Raw genomic sequence first — 19,435 nt, forward strand, 5'->3', positions numbered from 1 at the left:
GCTATGGAAAATTATTATGGGTACCGTGTGAAATGACTTTCTTTTGGTTGCTTTTATTCCTTTCTTGGAAGCACAGATAGACAAGACTTTCAAGATTTAATTCTGTCCTAGAAAAATAGCTTTTTTCAGAACATTTACTTTTGTGATAATACTTCCTAATGAACTGAGATTTTCTTTAATTTTCCACTACAAATTATGTAACTGTCTCATTAAAAATAAATAAATACTGTACCACAGGTTATTTTGCTTTAATTTGGTTTTGGCCTTTTTTATGGTTACATATTTAAGTATTGAGACTCTGTTACAGTGATTTTACAAGTATTTATATTTTATGTATGTGTATGTATTTAATCATGGTAGGAGTATATTATTCTTGTTAAAAAATACCCTCACTGTTACTAAATAAACATTTTTTTTAAAACCCATTTGAGTGGGGGGAAAAGATGAATGATACTGAAATCTGGCTGAGAACTTTTGTTTGAAAACTAAAGCCTATTAGGGCACCTGGGTGGCTCAGTCGGTTAAGCATCCGACTTTGGCTCAGGTCATGATCTCACGGTTCGTGAGTTCGAGCCCCGCGTCAGGCTCTGTGCTGTCAGCTCAGAGCCTGGAGCCTGTTTCAGATTCTGTGTCTCCCTCTCTCTCTGCCCCTCCCCTGTTAATGCTCTGTCTCTGTCTCAAAAATAAATAAACATTAAAAACAATTTTTTTAGAAAGAAAAAGCCTATTTCCAAGACATACATTTCTTTTTTTTTTTTTTTAATTTTTTTTATGTTTATTTTTGAGAGAGTGGGAGAGACAGAGTATGAGCAGGGGAGGAGCAGAGAGAGAGGGAGACAAAGAATCTGAAGCAGGCTCCAGGCTCTGAGCTGTCAGCACAGAGCCCAACACGGGGCTCGAACCCACAAACCACGAGATCATGACCTGAGCCGAAGTCAGATGCTCAGCCAACTGAGCCACCCAGGCGCCCCTCCAAGACATGCATTTCTAATTGTTTCCAAAAGGAGACAAATTCTAGTGTTGATTCATTTTTTCCCCAAGGTCTCGTTTAAATGTTAAAACCTTGGGGCGCCTGGGTGGCTCAGTCGGTTAAGCGGCCGACTTCAGCTCAGGTCACGATCTCGCGGTCTGTGAGTTCGAGCCCCGCGTCGGGCTCTGGGCTGATGGCTCAGAGCCTGGAGCCTGCTTCGGATTCTGTGTCTCCCTCTCTCTCTCTGCCCCTCCCCCGTTCATGCTCTGTCTCTGTCTCAAAAATAAAACGTTAAAAAAATTTTTTTTAAAAATGTTAAAACCTTTATAATTTAAAGTGTTTAGTCTCATATTTTTGAACAGGAAAAGGACTTAGTTGTTTTGCTCTATAAGTAATCTTATGAATGTAGAAAAATTGGCCATTAAAATAGGGATTTTTGTTTCTCAAAATATTCACTGTCTGATCCCCACATTCTAATTTTATTACTCTTGACATGGCTCTGTGCCAGTAATGTCAGATCATCAGCATTTTTAATTTTCTCTTTTATGCAGTAAAAGCCCTTGTTTAGTCTATGTGATGATATGATACTAAATATATACTTAAAATGCTTTATTCTGAGGTACATGGCTCGCATCGCATTTGTTATTTAGGTTGGATTCTATGCTTCTTTTAAAATTTATGCAAATTATTTTAATTCACTTGACTGCAAAGGGATAGAAGTCTAAATACAAGGTCTAAGCCACTTAGAATTAATTTGAGATGTACTTCTGGTCGTTCCGGGTAATTCATTTATATTTTCCTGCATTTAATAATGATACTAATCCATAAAATAACTTTAAAATCTGTCATGCATCATTGAATTCAGTTGTGCTTCATTGTAGGTGTTAAAATTAACCTTTATACTGAAGAACTTGGTTGTTTTTATGGACTGTATATATAGATTTAATGTTGCCTCAAGGTTGTCTTTAATTTAGATACTTTGAGGAAGATTATGTTAAGAAGAGTTGTTGCAAGGTGTTAGGACGTTGGTAATATACACAGATATTAAATTGAGAAGCAAGATCTCTTAAGACATTAGAAACTCCTTTAAGAACTGTATGGAACTCTTCATTATGGGAGTTCCAAGTCATTAAAGTGGTGGCATTACAATGTAGTTTAATAGTAATGTAAACACATTATCGTTACCCCAAATGTTTGATTATTGAGAAACCATAAAGCCATTATATTGTTGGAATTGTAGCTACATTGTATCATCGGATTGAATTTAACTTGTTCGCACACCATAATACAGATTGCTTCCGTCTCAGGTAGAAAAAGGAACCCTGACACTAATACTGTATTTTGAGCAAGTGCCTGTGTGTATGTTGTGTGTATGTGTGTGTACACACTCTCGCACACACATACACACACACACACACACATACGTACATACGTATGGTAATTTTGTGGAAATTATCTCAATGAATATAGCTTCTATTTCATTTTTGTCTTAACTTTTCTCAAATTCATCTGGTCTTTTCCACAATGCTCTCTGTTCTTAGGGTCCCATCAGGGAACAAGCTCACTCACTCGCTCTCTCTTTCTCTCTCTCTCTCTGGCTCTGGCTCTCTTTCTTTTAAATGCACACAGGATCCAACCTCTCCACCCCACTTTCTCCCTCTTGCTTCAGCCATGTCGATTTTTTTTTTTTACTGTTATTCAATTATGTTAAACACGCTTCTGGGTCCTTATACAAAGCACCTCTTTCTATGTGAGATGGTTTTGCCTCAGCTACTTGAATGCTTTTCCTGTGACTTTAGATCGCTGTCCAGATGTCGCTCCTCTAGAGAGGACTTCTGTGACCATCGTGCCATCTCTCACTCTGTCCCCTTATCTGGCTTCCCATTGCTTCGTTGCACTTCTTACCACCTGACGTTATCTGAATGTGTTATTTGTGTCCAATATTAGAATGTAATTCCCACAGGTCAGGACCTTCTGTCTACTGTTATATCCCCAGCCTCCAGAGCACTGTCTGGCACATGCTCAACAAATATGGATCGAATCGCTTTTCCATCATGAAGATTTAACGAAGAAGACTGGAATCCTTCTGGCATAGACTTGCTCATTCATTGCACCTCCTGAGTCTCTCTCACTCTAGGCAGGTGCTGGGGTGTGGACCTTGAGCGTCCCCTACGTGATTACTTGCACTCATCTGCAACAGCTTTTTCCTTATTTTATTTGCACACGATAGCCACACAATTTGGTAGGAGTTCGAGTTCAGATTCCATACCAGCATGCAACACAGGATCAGAGGCCTGATTTCCCCCAGGTGTTTCCACCCTCGGTCCAGGTGACACTGGTCCAGGTGAGACTCTGTCCGAGCACAGTCCCTGGGTCTGTGGGCCGAAACTTCCAGATGCCCCCTTTCCAGCTCCCCCCCTTATCAAAGAGCCCAGGTCTTCTGCATCAAGAACACGGACTGGCCTCCCTCAGTCCCCGAAGCACTCCGACTTCTTGGCATTGATTCCCACTCTTCTGACTTGGGACTTTTACTTCCAGCACGAGGAAATTTTTCTTTCTTGGCTTCTCAGCTTCGCTATGTGTACAAAACAAGTCTCTTGTTACACATCATCTAGTGTTTTGTTGTCTTTGGGTGAGGAGAACTTCCCACGTCTGCTCAGAGCAGACGGTGGACGTGTGGAAATCATTTATTTTAGGATTTAAAAAAAAATTAATGCTTTTTCTTTTTTTTTTTTTTTTAAGTTTATCTATTTTGAAAGAGAGCAGGCCCGAACTAGCATGAGTGGGGGAGGGGCAAAGAGGAAGGGAGAGAGAGAATCCCAAGCAGGCTCTGAGCTGTCAGCACAGAGCCCAACACGAGGCTCAATCTCAGGAACTGTGGGGTCATGACCTGAGCCGAAACCAAGAGTCGAGACGCTTCACCAACTGGGCCACCCAGGTGCCCCTATTTTAGCATTTTTAAGGCAATATTCCTGAAAGTTTTAATGTTTGTATATATCCAAAGGCACTTACACTAGGGCTCTCTATAGATGAATGGTAATAAAATTTTAGCTTTATATTCTAGGTCGCTGGACATTCTAATGTTGTAAAGGAAACTTTCAGCATTATTTATGAGTAAATTCTGTTAAGTGGTGACCCCATCAGTATCCATTGCATTCTTTTTTTTGAGTTTCTTTTCAGCATTGCATGCTTTATTTTCTTCTAGCCTTTTAGAAGAATTTTGTTGAATGGAAAGTAATTATCAGTGTGACTTCTCAGTTACATATCTGGAAGGTATTGTATGAGCCAAGGTTTACTTCAATGCCCTTTATATGCCTGCATTGATGAGTACTAAGTATACTCCCGGGCACGTCTACTAGGTGCTGTGGCCTGACTTTATTATATTCAGTGATAACTATTACCTTGTTTTCTAAGACATTTCTGTAATTATCTCACTTTTCAGGTTGAAATGCACAGACTTTCAATATTCAGTTTTGCTGTGTTTTAGACCCATCCAGAGATAAGGCATTTCTCTTCCTTCAGAAAGTTCCCTTATCTTACTTCATGCCTTTGATTTTTAAACTTTGCTTCTTTCTCTCCCAGATGTGGAGACACCCCAGCTGAAATCTGAAGAGGCTTCTAGCAAGCTCACTGCCACCAGTTTGTGTGATTTCCTGGATGCTACAGACAGAAACTACTTTGTGAAACTGTGGGCCAAACTTTCAGCCAAAAAAACCCCAGTGGTAAGGAGGGGTGGAAGGGTGGAGGGGTGGAGGGGTGGAGGGGTGGAGGGGGCTGGGCCCCTACTGAACACTACACAGGTCGGGCCCGGAAGAGATTTGGGATTTTGAGACCAACTTTCGCCAAAGTTCTTCTCTGGTGTCAGCTGAAGACAAATTTTTGGCCTCTTTCAACACTTGTGAGAATAGACGTGGGCTCTACCAAGGGCATCCAGTGTGGCTTTGGTGACTACCTTTCCCCAGCTTCCCAGGCAAAACTCAGCTCTCCTAGTTACAAGAATAGAAAAAGCGCTGCAACAGAATAAACGCGGTAAAATACGCATTTCGGGAGAAAATTCGCTTTCTTGTTGGGGTGAGTTTCTGAGTGTTGTCGTGCCAAGCCTTCAGAGCGAGCCCGCTCAGAGGCCATGGTGTAGAAGTTGGCAGCACACAAGCCCGTCATGTGACTCTGCCCCAGTTCAGTTCTTTGACAGGAGCAGGGATGAGGTATAGACCTCACAGGAACCGACCAGCGCTAAGGATTAGAAAGTGAGGCGCTGGGGTTCCTCCGCCTTCCAGAGGCATCAAGTTCCTGTCATCTCTGCCCCTATTTCTCTCTCCTGTTGTCTTCTCTCTCCTGGCCAGCCTCCTCCACTCACTCGGGCTTCCCTCGCACATAACATGAACTCATTCTCACGCACACCAGCCCTGACTCTCCATGGCCTCTTGGCTGTGTGCTCACAATTCCTGGCCACTTCTCTCTGTCTCTTGAATTCATATTGTAGCAGGCAAGAGAACCTGACTGTCCAGTCACCTGGGGCAGGGCAAAAGGCACAGGTATGGATGAGGGCTTCTTAAAAGGCACAGAGGGTGGGTGCACTCCAAACATTTATAAATGATAGGAATTCGTTGGGACACCTGGGTGGCTCAGTCGGTTAAGCGTCCAACTTTGGCTCAGGTCGTGATCTCGCAGTTCATGAGTTGGAGCCCCGCGTCGGGCTCTGTGCTGACAGCTCGGAGCCTGGAGCCTGCTTCAGATTCTGTGTCTCCCTCTCTCTCTGCCCCTCCCCTGTTCATGCTCTGTCTCTCTCTGTCTCTCAAAAATGAATACATGTAAAAAAAAAAAAAAAAAAGGAATTCGTGTCATGAGACTTAAGTGCAGGAAACATCATATTTATCCAAAATAGATTAGATCTGGAATCGTTCCCATTCACCAGGATCTGTGGGAAGTCAAATATCAGTCATTAGCAGCCGGGATCACTCCCATTCTTTGGATCAAGTTTAAGGATCTTGAGGTTTACCCCATCCTGGAAAATTGGGGAAGAGGAGTTACCTCCTCTCTCTCCACGAGGAGCCTACCAGCCTCGATCCTTCCATCCTGGGAAATCCAGCTCTTTTCAGCTCAGTCTACCCCTTTCTCTCTGCCCTTGTTATCCTGTCCTTGGATAGTATGATTTTATGCTTGTCGGGGCTTAGATTTTCTTTTTTTTTTTTTTTTTCTTTTCTTTTTTTTTAATGTTTATTTTTGAGAGAGATAGAGCTCAAGCAGGGGAGGGGCAGAGAGAGAGGGAGACACAGAATCTGAAGCAGGCTCCAGGCTCTGAACTGTCAGCACAGAGCCCGACGCGGGGCTCGAGCCCACCATCTGCAAGATCATGACCTGAGCCGAAGTTGGACGCCCAACCAACTGAGCCACCCAGGCGCCCCTGGGGCTTAGATTTTCAAATGTATGTTCTCCTTTGTGTCCCCAGGACATGGCGTATCCATAGTGTAAACTCTAGAACACAAATCCTTGGCCGTACTTACTCCTTCACGATGGGGCCATGTCCTGGCAGCGTCACCGACCGGCTCGCATCCCAGTTCTACTGTCCTGCCATAACAACCTCACACACACGGAGGAGAAACTCACACCTCTCTGCCAGTTAGTGGGTATTCATGATTTATTTCAACACGACCAGTCTGAATTTTACCTGTTAGAAAACTTTCAGGCTTCATTAAAGATAGCTTTTGTCTGGTCAGGGGCACTCAGGTATTTAGGAGTGAGAAGAGAGGATAAGAAGAACAGAGGGGGGGAATCCCCCCCCCCCACTATGTGTTCTTAGCTATAATTCCTGGCCAACATGTCAGTATGAAATTAATGAACAGTATGGAGAAACTGGAGAGGGAAGGATATGATAAAAAGGCAATGCGAGGGTAGAAGGGGCCACCTTGGTGGTGGTACATGGAGAAGGGGTGCAGGTGTTACCTACCACTTGTGGTCAAAAGGAGCCTCGTGAACTTTTAGCCAGGTCGTTCCTTACCTGCAGTTACCTCCCTGAGAAACCATTCAGCCCTGTAATCTAGAGCATCCGTGGTCTGGTCTGGAACATGTATGGTGTTAGAGGGTTGGCAGTGACCCATCTAGGATGGTAACATCGCTCAAACCCCTTGCAGCCTGGAGGTTCTGGTATCTTTTCCGTGGGAGCTGGTAGAGATACAATGTAACAATGGCTTCACAAAGAAGCAAATCACATCCCCCCACAGCCAACAGCTACATTCTTCAGAAATACACACAAAATACTAGCAAAATACTAAACTACGCTGTCATATATATGGGGCGAATGTGCTTAAAGTTATTTTTAGTGCCTTATTTTCTTTTAAAGCTTATGAATTCAATGCTATTTTTAAATTGTAAGCATTTATCAGATTTTAGGGTATTAACCTTTTGCACGGCTGTTAACAATGCAAAAGGAGCAACATGACAGCAGAAGCCTATAGAGATGTTACCATGTTATGTTAGAGAACATAAATAGCCCCTACACACATTTGTAATTTGGAAAGGGCTTTCATGTAAATGATCTCCCATACCTTTCACTGTAACCTTTTGGAGAAGATGTTGTTTTTCCTCATTTTACTTTCCCAACATAAATTTCCATGTATTTCTGAAGCCTTTTTTAGTGGATTGAAGAAAGTAATTGCAACTTCCTGTCAAAAACCTGTATCGTAAATTGTTCAAAAAAAAAAAGTACAAATTTTTGGCTTTTTTGGTGTCTCTTAACTGTAGATATAATGTGTTCATATTCGCCTTTAGAAACTGTCAAGGGAGCCATTTGACAGTAATGGATAGGTGGAAATTTCCTTTTTGGGTCCTGTTTCTCTGAAGCTCCTTCCCTCTCATGTTGAAGACTGTGGTCTTCCTCTGTGCTCATAGCCACCCAAACTCTCCGTGCACACGACGCCTTTCTGTCTCATCCCTGTATTCAAGTACTCCACCTTTTCTTGAGCACAGTTTCTAACTGCAAGGTGTGATTACAAAATTTAAGGTGGATTATCTATGTTAATGTGAAAGACAAAGCAATAATATTGCTAGAAGATAATGTAAGAAGATATTTATGACTTTGAGGCAGGTGTCGATTCCTTAAACGTAATACTAATTACGAAGGAAGAGTTTAAATGTTTAAAATGTTGAGGAGCATTAAAATTAGAAACTTTTGTTAATTAAAAAAAAAACAGTATTAAAGAGAAAAAAAGACAAACGACACAGAGGGAGATGATATTTGCAATAACCAAAACTGGCCAAAGGCTTTTATTTAGAATATATAAAGAACTTTTATAAACTATTAAGAAAAAATGGCTCAGGGAAGAATCTCTTCACAAAGGATAGTATCTAGATGGCCAATAATCAGGTGAAGAGATAGGCAACCTCATTATCAGGAAATGTAAATTATAGCCACAGTGAGATACCATTATGCATAAACCAGAAGTGCTGAAATTATGAGCTGACTGTTGAGATGTGGAGCAGTGGAAATTCTTGTAAGACAACTGATAGAAGGTTCACTTTGTACACTTTAGCGAATAGGTGGGCATTTGTACCCTACGCCTCAGCAGTGGTATTCCAAAAGAAATGTGCGGCTATGGGCACCGGAAGATGTGTGCAAGAATGTTTATGGTACCAGTTTCCAAACTGGAAGCTCAAGTGTCCGTTAGCAGTAGATTGGCCGAATAAAATTTTGAATATTCATAGAGTGAAATATGTGCAGTAATGAAAGTGATCCAACTTGGCTCCATGGATGTATCTTGCTAACATGCTGTTGAGCCAAAGAATCATTGACTCTAAAGAATACGTATTGTATGATTCTATTAATACATAGTTTAAAAGTTGGCAATACTAGGGGCGCCTGAGTGGCTCAGTTGGTTAAGCATCCGACTTCGGCTCAGGTCATGTTCTCGTGGTCCTTGTGTTTGAGCCCTGCATTGGGCTCTGTGCTAACAGCTCAGAGCCTGGAGCCTGCTTTGGATTCTGTGTCTTCCGCTCTTTCCTGCTCCTCCCCTGCTAGTGCTCTTTCTGTCTCTCAAAAATAAATAAACATTAAAAAAATTTTTTGAAAAAAAATTGGCAATAGTAAACCATAATACTTAGGGTGTTTAGGTGCTAAAAGTATAACAAAAAAGGTGGATACCATAAAGTTGGGAGAGTGCTTATCTAGGGAGGGGGAAGAAGGTGGTAAAGGTTGAAAAAGATGTGAGGGATGCTGGCACTTGTGGGGTTTAGGAGGGCACCTGGTGCAGTAGAATGAATGTCATTTGTTTGTTCGTTAGCTGGACAAGCCTCAGTGAGTTACTTAACTTCTCTGGGGGTGAGTGGGATTTCCTGCAGCTTGAAAAATCAAGGGCAGTCTACAAGGGGGTAGACCGAGCGTGATGCTGCAAAATCGAAACCCAAGGTCCAACTACACAATCGGGCTGAAGGGTTTGAAGAGAGTCAGGAATCCAGACCACAGCAGTAGGCCACAGTAGGGTGGGAGCGGTTAAGACCTGGGATTTACTTTCCTGTCCCACTGGATGTAGATCTGGGAGAAGGGGAATAATGAGCTGAGGGAAGTGTGGCCATGTGTGAAAGTAGTGTCCATAGTCTGAGTGATAGTTGTTGGAGGCTGAGTTCAGTCTGTCGTTGCGAATTTAGCAAGCCTGGGAAGAGCCTTTGCTGTCCTAGCCATCCAGTCCGTTCCCATTTGCAGAAGGCTCCCTTCCTCTCCCCTTTCCTGCCCTAACGCGTTCCCTTCCCCTGCCTTCCTTCTCACTGGTACATCTTCTGTTCTTCTCACACGTCTTGAATCTGTTGAATTCCTACCAGGTATATAGGATCAGGATTTGCTTTTCAGTACATATCAGGTATTTGCTTACCAGACCCTGTTCTAGACACTAGAATGAAGTAGAACTCCTCCCTGTGCTTACCGAACGTACCATCTGGTAGAGACCCCTCTAGTCTCTTCTCGTCAGCGTATCTCTAGCCCTTCTACTACTGCCTTCTTTCTCTGAGTAGAAAATGGGCCAACGGAGCATGGAGATAGTCTCAGTATTACCTCTGCTTAATATATTGACGGCTGTTTTTTGTTCCTCATCTCTGGGATCACTGGGACCCAAATGGCTTGTCTTTGTTAGAAAAGAAATGTCGAAGAATAGTATTCTTTGTTCTTCAACTTTGAAAAACATCTGCTAACATCATTTTTCTTGCTTGTGAGTCTAAACAGCTTATCAATATAAAATGCTTTCAATGAATATGACCATAATTTCACAGGAGTTTAAATGGTAATAAAGTATTCAGTTTATTTCCTTATTCCTTGCTTATACAATCCTTGTTGCTTTATTTCTTCTCTCTTCTCAGCTTAAATGGTACTTACTTTTCTGAGTGACTCCCAGAGCATATTAATTTGAACTTCTCTGAAAGATTCCTGGAGAGCTGTAAATAAAATTTTGATCAACCTTACTTCTTAAACACAATTTTCTTTTAAGGTTTGAGTACAAAAAAAAAAAAAAAAAAAGGTGCACAGCTCTTTTCTTACTGCTGCAAAAAGTACATAACAAACCCTATGCAGTGAGAGGTTTTGTTTATACAAGACTCACTTTATTACTATTGATTACAGAAGTCAGAGTTCTTGCGTTTTGTCAGATAACACTATACCTCATTTTCCCTCGCTGACACAACCCCTTTTTCAATGGCTGGCTCCCTGGAACGCATACGTGAAGGTTACGATGGCTTGGTGAACACTTTCTGCTCTGGAACTGGGGTGACATCTTTGCCTTCCAGAAAGAAGCAGCTCGATTTTCAACCTTCACTTGGCCTTCACTTGTATGTTTCTTCAGCCGGGTCTTCTGACTCTTAGGGAACACCCTCACTCGTGGGGCAGGCCGGCTTACTGAGAGCCGATTCTCCAGAAAAGAAGTTGCTGAATGATTGATTCACTCAAAGCCCATTTAGCAAATGTACGCGTGGGGCAGACGAGGCCAGTCCAGTCCTACAAAGTACCTGACTGTATGAAAGCCAGTGACAAGGGGAATCTGTGGTGACAAAATATTGGGCACCAGAATCCACTAAGCACCACTTCCTTTCGAGACTGGGAGGAAGCTCATCTCAGAGAGCTTGTCCAAGATCACACAGCTTAGCAATGTTTTGACTCCAAAAGAAAAGCGCTTTCTGCATCCATCGGATTTATTAGATGCAATAGTACTACAAAGAGATGCTACTCTCTTCTGCCACCTGGTCACCAAGTGACACCGGTCAGATAGGATCAGCAGTCTAAGTGCTTTTTTCAAGATAATGGTTTCCTATTAATTAGTCTCTGAAGGTGACCAATTAATTTTTAAATATTATTTGTGATCATTCTGTTCTTGATTTGTGCATATTGAACGGTATCTACCTGCTGCATTTTGTAACCTCATCGAAACTCAAATTATCCTCCCTTTGGCCAGTGTGAGCTTCTTCAGGTTGGCTCCTGTGTCCTTTAACATGACCTATGTCGACTTGGGTTGCCGTCCTGCTTTCTGTTAGGACCAGATATTCTACGCTCTTTGGTTCATTACCTACTCCAACCCTATTGGAATAGTAACCCCCCTATTCTCCAAGAAGCTCTAGTTCCTTTAAGCAGAAGATGGTAATGCAAGTCGCTAAGAGCAGAGTGCTCATTGCTATTGGGGTGGTCATTGTTTCTAGGCCCTTTCTATGGATAGATAAAATATTTCATGAGTTCAACTTAATATTTCCAATTCAGATTCAAGACGTGAGGATTTTTACTCATCTTCTCCTCTATGACATATCTTTCTTCCACACTGAGAATCCTGATTCTGAAAGACGTGGGAGATGATAGAACTCCAATGTCACTAAACTTCTCCCTTGTTTTTTCTAGATCACGTATAGAAGAGTCTCAGGATGACAATGCCAATGCTACTAGCCCCCAGTATAAAAACGGAAAACGGTTAAAAGCATTTTGTTTGCAAATGTTCTCCACCCCAGTTTGTTTATGGCAGGGCTGCAGCGACACTCTCAGTGCACAGTCATGTGCTCACTCCCTTTTAATTCTCATTTTGTCTTAGTTCTCAAGTATGCGCACACTTGATACTTACCATTAGGCCTCAGGCCAGTGTCTTTACTAGTTTTGTTGTCGAGGCTTATTCTCTGCTAGATCCAGAAGGGGCTGTGGGGACAGCATTGCCTGCTGATGAGCATCTGTCATACTTTAGACTTGAATTGTAGTTTTTACGACCTAACGGGTTTCCTTGTTTTGGTTTCTTTCACAAGGGCTCTTACTGTGTGTATGTTGGATCTTCTTTGCCTGTCTTTAATATTTGTCATCTTCTCTTGAATCTTTTTACCTCTTTCTTCATTTCTTTTTGAGTTTAAAAAATTTCCTTCATTCACTTTCTGTTCCTCTGAAGGCATTATGTGTGCGTGTTATTCACTCTTATATTCCTTCTGGTTTAGTTTTCATTTCTAAGGTGACTCTTTTTTTTCCCCCCTATTTCTAGTTCTTTCTTGAGTTCTGTCACCTCACTTAGAAGTTTTAAAAATTGTGGGGCTCTTGGCTGGCTCAGTCAGGTGTCCAACTCGTGGTTTGGCTCACGTCATGGTCTTGTGGTTCGTGAGATCGAGGCCTGCGTCAGGCTCTGCTCTGCCCCTCTCCCTCAAAATAAACATTTTTAAAATTTGTAAGTTATTTGTTCCTTAATGTTTTGTGTCATTTCCTTAATGTCTTTTAGTTAATTTTGAAATGGTAGATTACAGACTTTATGTGTTTCGTGAGCATGCTTTCCTTGTATGTAGAAGTGTTATTCTCCATTTTCTCTTTTTTAAAATAATAGCTTTGGGATTTTACTAGAAAGTTTAAAAAAAATTTTTTTAATGTTTATTTATTTTGAGAGAGACAGAGCTAGAGCAGGGGAGGGGCAGAGAGAGAGGGAGACACAGAATCCAAAGCAGGCTCCAGGCTCTGAGCCGTCAGCCCAGAGCCTGACGCGGGGCTCAAACTCACGGACCGCGAGATCGTGACCTGAGCTGAAGTCAGACGCTTAACCAACTGAGCCACCCAGGCGTCCCAAAAGTTTCTCATTTTTATGGGAAATTAGTTCTCTCAAACATTTATAAGGAAGCATGGTTCTTTCAAGTTGTGTTAAAATATACAGCAGTCTTCTTTTAGGGGTTTCCTGGCTCTGTTCCCCTCCACCACTTTGGTCTAGATGTTCTCTTTTCTTTGTCTCTGTTTCCTCTGTCCTAACTAATTTTTATTCTGCTCCCATCAGCTTTTCTTTAGTGTGGAGTCCTGTCTTAGAAAAGAACCATAATGGGTCAGCGTCAAGAAGTCACAGTTGAAGGGCACCTGGGTGGCTCAGTTGGTTAAGCATCTGACTTCGGCTCCGGTCGTGATCTCACGATCTGTGAGTTCGAGCACCCCCTCGGGCTCTGTGCTGACAGCTCAGAGTCCAGAGCCTGCTTCAGAGTCTGTGTCTCCGTCTCTTCTGCCCTCCCCCACTCTTGCTCTGTCTCTCTCAAAAATACACAAACATATAAAAACATTACAAAAAAGTCACAGTTGATCCAGCTCCTACGGGACTTACAGCGGACCCTTTATCCTTACCCACTACTGGAGTGAGAACGGGCCCCCTGTATTCCAGCTGTGGCGCCCAATGGTGCTGCTTTTGTTTCCAGTGAATACTTTTGGCCATTTTGAAGTTCTCCTGTTCTCAGCTCTTTTAGTCCCCCTGTTGCTTCCTTTGGCTTCCTCTCACATGGACACTGGTACCGTGCGGTGTTGCGGCTATGATCACCTTTATTTAGGGGTTGTAGGGATATCTTGCCACCTAATTTTCTTGTAAATATTTTGATCTATTTTTTAGTTTGCTGTCTGCTTGCTGTAACTAGTTTTTGTGTGGGAATTCTGAAAGATCCAAACTGTGCTTCCACTGGTACTGTCATCTTCCTAGTCATGATATAATTTAAACCACTAATTAATATAGAAAAAAAATAAAGATGGTATAAAGCAAAACCACAATAGAAAATATATGTGCTGCTATAGAGATAATTTGAGGAAAAATAATAACAAAATAACCTGGGAGTGAATAGTACAGCAGAGTTGGTCCATATATAGTAATTTTATAGTAGTATGAAACAATTTAGGTGTATTTGTGGAGTTATTTAAGCAGTTTTCAAGGGTGTTTTTAGAATCACATCAACTTAACCCCTAAAAATCGATTCTTGAAGAATTCCCCCAAACACATGCAACCACTTGGTATGATGCTGGCCCCCAAGGCTAAACTAGGTGTTAGCCTGGAGGTATGGGCTCACGACCATGCCTTGGGCGTTATTCTTCCACTGGGATACTGGTTTGTTGTCATTTCCTATGAGATTTTAACGAAATATCAAGGTAGAGAGAAGGCTGGGAGTGACATTAAAGTCGAAACAGGTTTATTTCATATTAAGTTTCTGCAAGCGAAGATTGCTGTTTAAACAAATGCTATTATAAATCCCTTTACAAATGGGTCTTTTATGTAAAACAAATAAGCACCTGCTAATCTATCTCTCCTGTAAATTAAGAATTTTATGTCAGATTTGCTTTAAGTGAGCAAATCCTGTAAATGGACGGTTGCTAAAAAGATCACACTCTGTTAGATAATCTGTATGTAGATACATGCACTATTTATAAAACAGCATGTGCTATCTTTTTTCTCCATCTTTTTATTTTTATTTCATTTTTAATTTTTTAATTTTTTTAATAAAGTTTATTTTGACAGGGAGAGAAAGAGAGCATGAGTGGGGGAGAGGCAGAGAGAGAGGGAGAGAGAGAATCCCAAGCAGTACCCACACTGTCAGCACAGAGCCCCATGCAGGGCTTGAACTCATGAACCGTGAGATCATGACCCGAGCCGAAATCAAGAGTCAGACACTTTTTTTTTTTTTTTAAATATTTTTTTAACGTTTATTTGAGACAGAGAGAGGCAGAGCATGAACGGGGGAGGGTCAGAGAGAGAGGGAGACACAGAATCGGAAGCAGGCTCCAGGCTCTGGGCCATCATCAGCCCAGAGCCCGACGCGGGACTCGAACTCACGGACCGTGAGATCGTGACCTGAGCTGAAGTCGGACGCTTAACCGACTGAGCCACCCAGGTGCCCCAAGAGTCAGACACTTAACCAACTGAGCCGCCCAAGAGCCCCTTTTCTCCATCTTTTTAAATCCCCTTTTGCCACCAAAGTATAAATCTTTTGAATGCGGAGATTGTGTCTTTTATGTTTTTGTATTCCCATCCAGTGGTTAAGTATATAATGATGGTGATGTGATGGTGAAACATGGGAGAAAGACCTCTTGCTTTGTCCTATTTCAGGGTCGTATTTAGCCCATCTGCTAACTACTCTGTGTGCCAAGATCTGGGAAGACTAAAGAGACAATAATAATATATATCCTTGAGAGATAATCTCATGGGAAAGATTAAAAAAATATGTATAAACATTAATAAGAAATTGCTACACTATTATTTAGATATCAAATAAAGTCGATACATTAAACTGTGGTCTTCATAAAACTATTTTTTATTTATAACTTCTTTTCTTTCCACTGAACCAATACCAGTTGTTTATTTAGGCCTTCTTTCCCTTTTTCTTTCCACATATTTGACAATCTCTTGTAAGAAGACAGTGATTATGGGTACTTTTACCATCTGACGTATTTTTACCAGCAGTATAATTTTTTTCTCATCATATTTCTTGCCTAGGAAAGAGATTCTATAGAGAGACAATATGAGACAGCCCGGCAGGCCCTGATGGGAAAGATTCCTCCTCATCACACCGTTTTGTTTCAAAGGTAGCGATTTATCACATTTATTTACACCTGGGCATCTTTACCTTGATTCTCTAGGATCCAAATAGACCCCATGAATCCCAGATCATCGACCTAACCGGGGGCCTCTGTACTAAAGTAGATCCGGTGAATGAGTAGTAAACTGGTTCTATAAGTGGTATTTTCCTTTCATTTATATATTTTTAAAGAAGATGTAATATGTTCACAGCTCCTAGAAACTGATGGTTTTTTAAAAAATGGTATTTCAGATGGAATTGAATACATATATCAGCCTTCACCAAAGCTGTTCATAACTGAAGGTTAATTATATCTTGCTGAATATCTTGTTCTCGTCCATCACGATTCTCAAAACAATAGTAATTAATTATTTGTGAAGTCATTTATTTAATGCATCCTCCCCATATTAAACTGCAAATTCCATGAGGGTGGGAATTATTGTCTCTATTAATCTATGAATTCTCAGTTCTTAATATGAAAGGTTTTATTTAGTTCATTCTGCATAGTAGTCTTTGTGATGTTATGGCTATAGTAATTACTGTACTACTAATTGTTGTGTATTAAGAGGCATATTTAGGCTTTAATATTTACTCAAAATGAATAACTAGGTCATGATGGCTATAAAATGTTTGCAATTTTCTCATTATGTTACAGGGTTGTTTTTTTTTTAAGTAATGATAGTCTCATTTAAAAAAATTTTTTAATGTTTATTTATTTTTGAGAGAGAGAGAGAAAGACAGAGCATGAGCAGGGTAGGGGCAAAGAGAGAGGGAGACACAGAATCTGAAGCAGCTCCAGGCTCTGAGCTGTCAGCACAGAGCCCGACGAGGAACTCAAACTCACAAACCTGAGATCATGACCTGAGCCAAAGTCCGACACTTGACCTACTGAGCTACCGGGCACCCCTTAATGTTACAGGTTTTGATATTCTGAATTCTCTTTTCTATGTCATTTTAGAAAATTTGAGAAATAAAGTGAAGTCCCTGTTTTCAGAAAGTTAGGAAGAACATTGACAAGACCTTAATTATAGCATTTAAAAAAGCTTTTTAGAATGCAGTGATTCAAGGAAGCAGAATAAAGAAGCCATTAAAAAATTTTTTTTTCAATTTCAGTTCTTTTCATTGTCTATAATTTTAAGCTGTGGAAAGTCTTCAACCAATATAAATGAAACCAAGTTTTGTCTATTTGTTACCTATCCAAAAAGTGTGATGAATTTTCTCCATCTTAGTAGGCTATCTTTGGATAATCTGGTTCAAAAGATTGGCTGTGCCGTATATATGGAGTTCTACTGAAGGGCCAGGGGGGTGATGGCCAGGAGGTAGGCAGTGTCCTCCAGAGCATCAAAACTGGGGTCTGTGTGACCTCTGACCAGCAGCAGGACCATGCTTATGAAAACACTGGGGATAGACAACTAAGCAGTTTGAAATATGAGCTCCAAATGGGTCATACTAGGACAGAGAGATGCTTTGAATTTGCATGCATTTATGTGCAATTGGCCTACTTTGCACACAGCAACTCTATTTAGCAAGTCTGAGGGGAATAGAGATGGGATTTTTTTCGCTGAAAATGGTTAATGATTCTTTCAAGTCACTCTGGGGAAACAGGCTAGTAGAGATGAAAAAATATTTCCGCTAAAGTTCAGTTGAGATTATAACATTAGCATTTTTAGAGATATTTTATTCTGGTATCATTTCAAAGCATTGGATTGTAAACAAAATTCAAAAATATCTATTTCAGTTTTAATAGCAGTTGATACATTGCTGGGCCTCACATAACAAATGGACTAGGATTTATAATAGAATGCGTAGAATACGTCCTATCAGTAGGAAGATAATTTGCTTATATTAGTGACTTAATGGATAAGGAAGATTCAAAACAATACAAATTTGCTTAATCTACAAATTAGAATAATAACGCTAGTGTTTTAAGACAAGCTCTGGAGTAAATGTTGCAGTTGGTATAGTACATTGTTCCAAATAGATTTTATTAGCATTTGCATTTATGTGGATAACATTGGTCAGTATTTAGGTATTACATGTGTATATGTTTGGTATCATTACAAAATTCTTGCGGGTTTTCTTTTTCTGATTTCAGGGGTCTGGTACCAGCACCTATTATCAATAGTCTACATTATTTTACAGCTTTCGAATTACAGAAAAATTTTGACCTTTCTGAAGATTATTTTAAAACCCCCTTTGGACCATATTCTGAAAAGAGGTGAGTTGAGTTTTGTTGGATATAATTGGCTCTTTTCTGATGATTAGTTAAAATCATGGCACTCATCCCTAAGCTTCAGAGAAATCCTAAAACTGGGAAGCAGGGCCCCACCGTCCACTCTGGAATTTCAGAGGAGTAGATCCTGGCCCTCTAGGGAGGATACAGGCATATAACCTGTGTTCATATGGTTAAAAGCTTCTTTCTGGGATTTTGAATCTTAAGGGAGTGACACAAAGATGCAGGGCAGTTAGAGATCATTCAAGACACCAGTCGTGGAAGATCAAGCATCCATGGTGGAATGCAAGCAGTGATGATCTACCAATCTCTTCCCATATTGAGACCTGGCTGTGAACTTGGTACCTGGCTTACCTTGGTTCCTGCCTGGGTTTTAGGTGTGATTTCTCCATTTTCCATTAAGTCTATAAACTATGCAATAGCTTTTCAGTAACTCTCTTTTAAATATTAAAATTAGCCAGAGTTGGTGTTTGTAATCTGCAATCAACATCTCTGATTAATGTAGTGCTGTGTTTCTAAATGTTTACCAGCCGATGTCTAACATTAAAGGAAAAGGGGGGCATTTCAGGGTTCCATTGCTTAATGTGTCAAAGTGTGGTTCAAAAGCTGAATATGTGTTAAGGTGAAGACTACATATAGACCACAGCAGACACTCCCCCACTGAATTCAATGCTTGGCCTTAGCAAGCATTCTATTATATTCTGTAATAGACAGAATAAAGCTGCTTCTTCAGCCACGTCTATTTCTACAATTGACCATCTCTCCATCGGTCTTGAATCCAAACTTCCCAAGCAAAGATCTGGCTGGTTGGGTCAATAACCACCTGGCAGGGGTGCCACTCTTGAATAGAGATCTGTAGGAAATAAGCTGGTCTACACATTGGTTGCACCTATATCAAGCACCCACCCTTTATCCGATTATCTGTGGCCGGGCCAGACAGACCAATGACAGAGAACCAAGTAGAGAACTCTTCAGACGGGGTGTGTGGGTTTGGCAGTCTCTCTGGAGTGTCTGAATACATGGCAATGTATAGACAAGAAATGTGATGGGAACGAAGTGCACTAAAACATTAACAGTGGATATTTCTCTAAGATTATCAGTTATTTTTATTTTCTTCTTATCCTTTTTCTGTACCTTCTAAATTGTGTGCACTGGATATGTATTTTATATTTATATCCTAAAAAGACTATTAAGAATCCATGATGATTTGATGAAATATTTCGTCAGTGGAAAAAATTGGCCCATTACACACGATTAAGTTTCTCACATGTTAAAACAAATGTTAGTTAAGGTATAAGGAGTTAAATACAAATCAATGCCTATGATATAATAAGTGTTGAAATTGAAATGCATATGTATATCCAACATAATTAGGTTTAAAGATATTCATGCGTATGTATAGGAAAAAAAATACTGAAAATATCCGAACAGTATCT

The 19,435-nt window shown here is 40.7% G+C and overlaps 1 protein-coding gene across 3 annotated transcripts in view; it reads left to right on the top strand.

Annotated features, from left to right (window-relative positions):
- Positions 1 to 19,435, top strand: part of LRGUK (leucine rich repeats and guanylate kinase domain containing) — a 108,981-nt gene that overhangs the window by 79,765 nt on the left and 9,781 nt on the right. For all 3 annotated transcript variants that reach the window (XM_078439231.2, XM_078439235.2, XM_078439226.2), the window contains 3 exons: positions 4,553 to 4,692; positions 15,685 to 15,773; positions 17,862 to 17,984. In XM_078439231.2, the coding sequence (XP_078295357.2) occupies positions 4,553 to 4,692; positions 15,685 to 15,773; positions 17,862 to 17,984 (352 nt within the window). The remainder of the gene's footprint in view (positions 1 to 4,552; positions 4,693 to 15,684; positions 15,774 to 17,861; positions 17,985 to 19,435) is intronic.

This window comes from Panthera onca, chromosome A2, assembly GCF_046562875.1.
Source record: "Panthera onca isolate mPanOnc1 chromosome A2, mPanOnc1 haplotype 2, whole genome shotgun sequence".
Taxonomy (NCBI): domain Eukaryota; kingdom Metazoa; phylum Chordata; class Mammalia; order Carnivora; family Felidae; genus Panthera; species Panthera onca.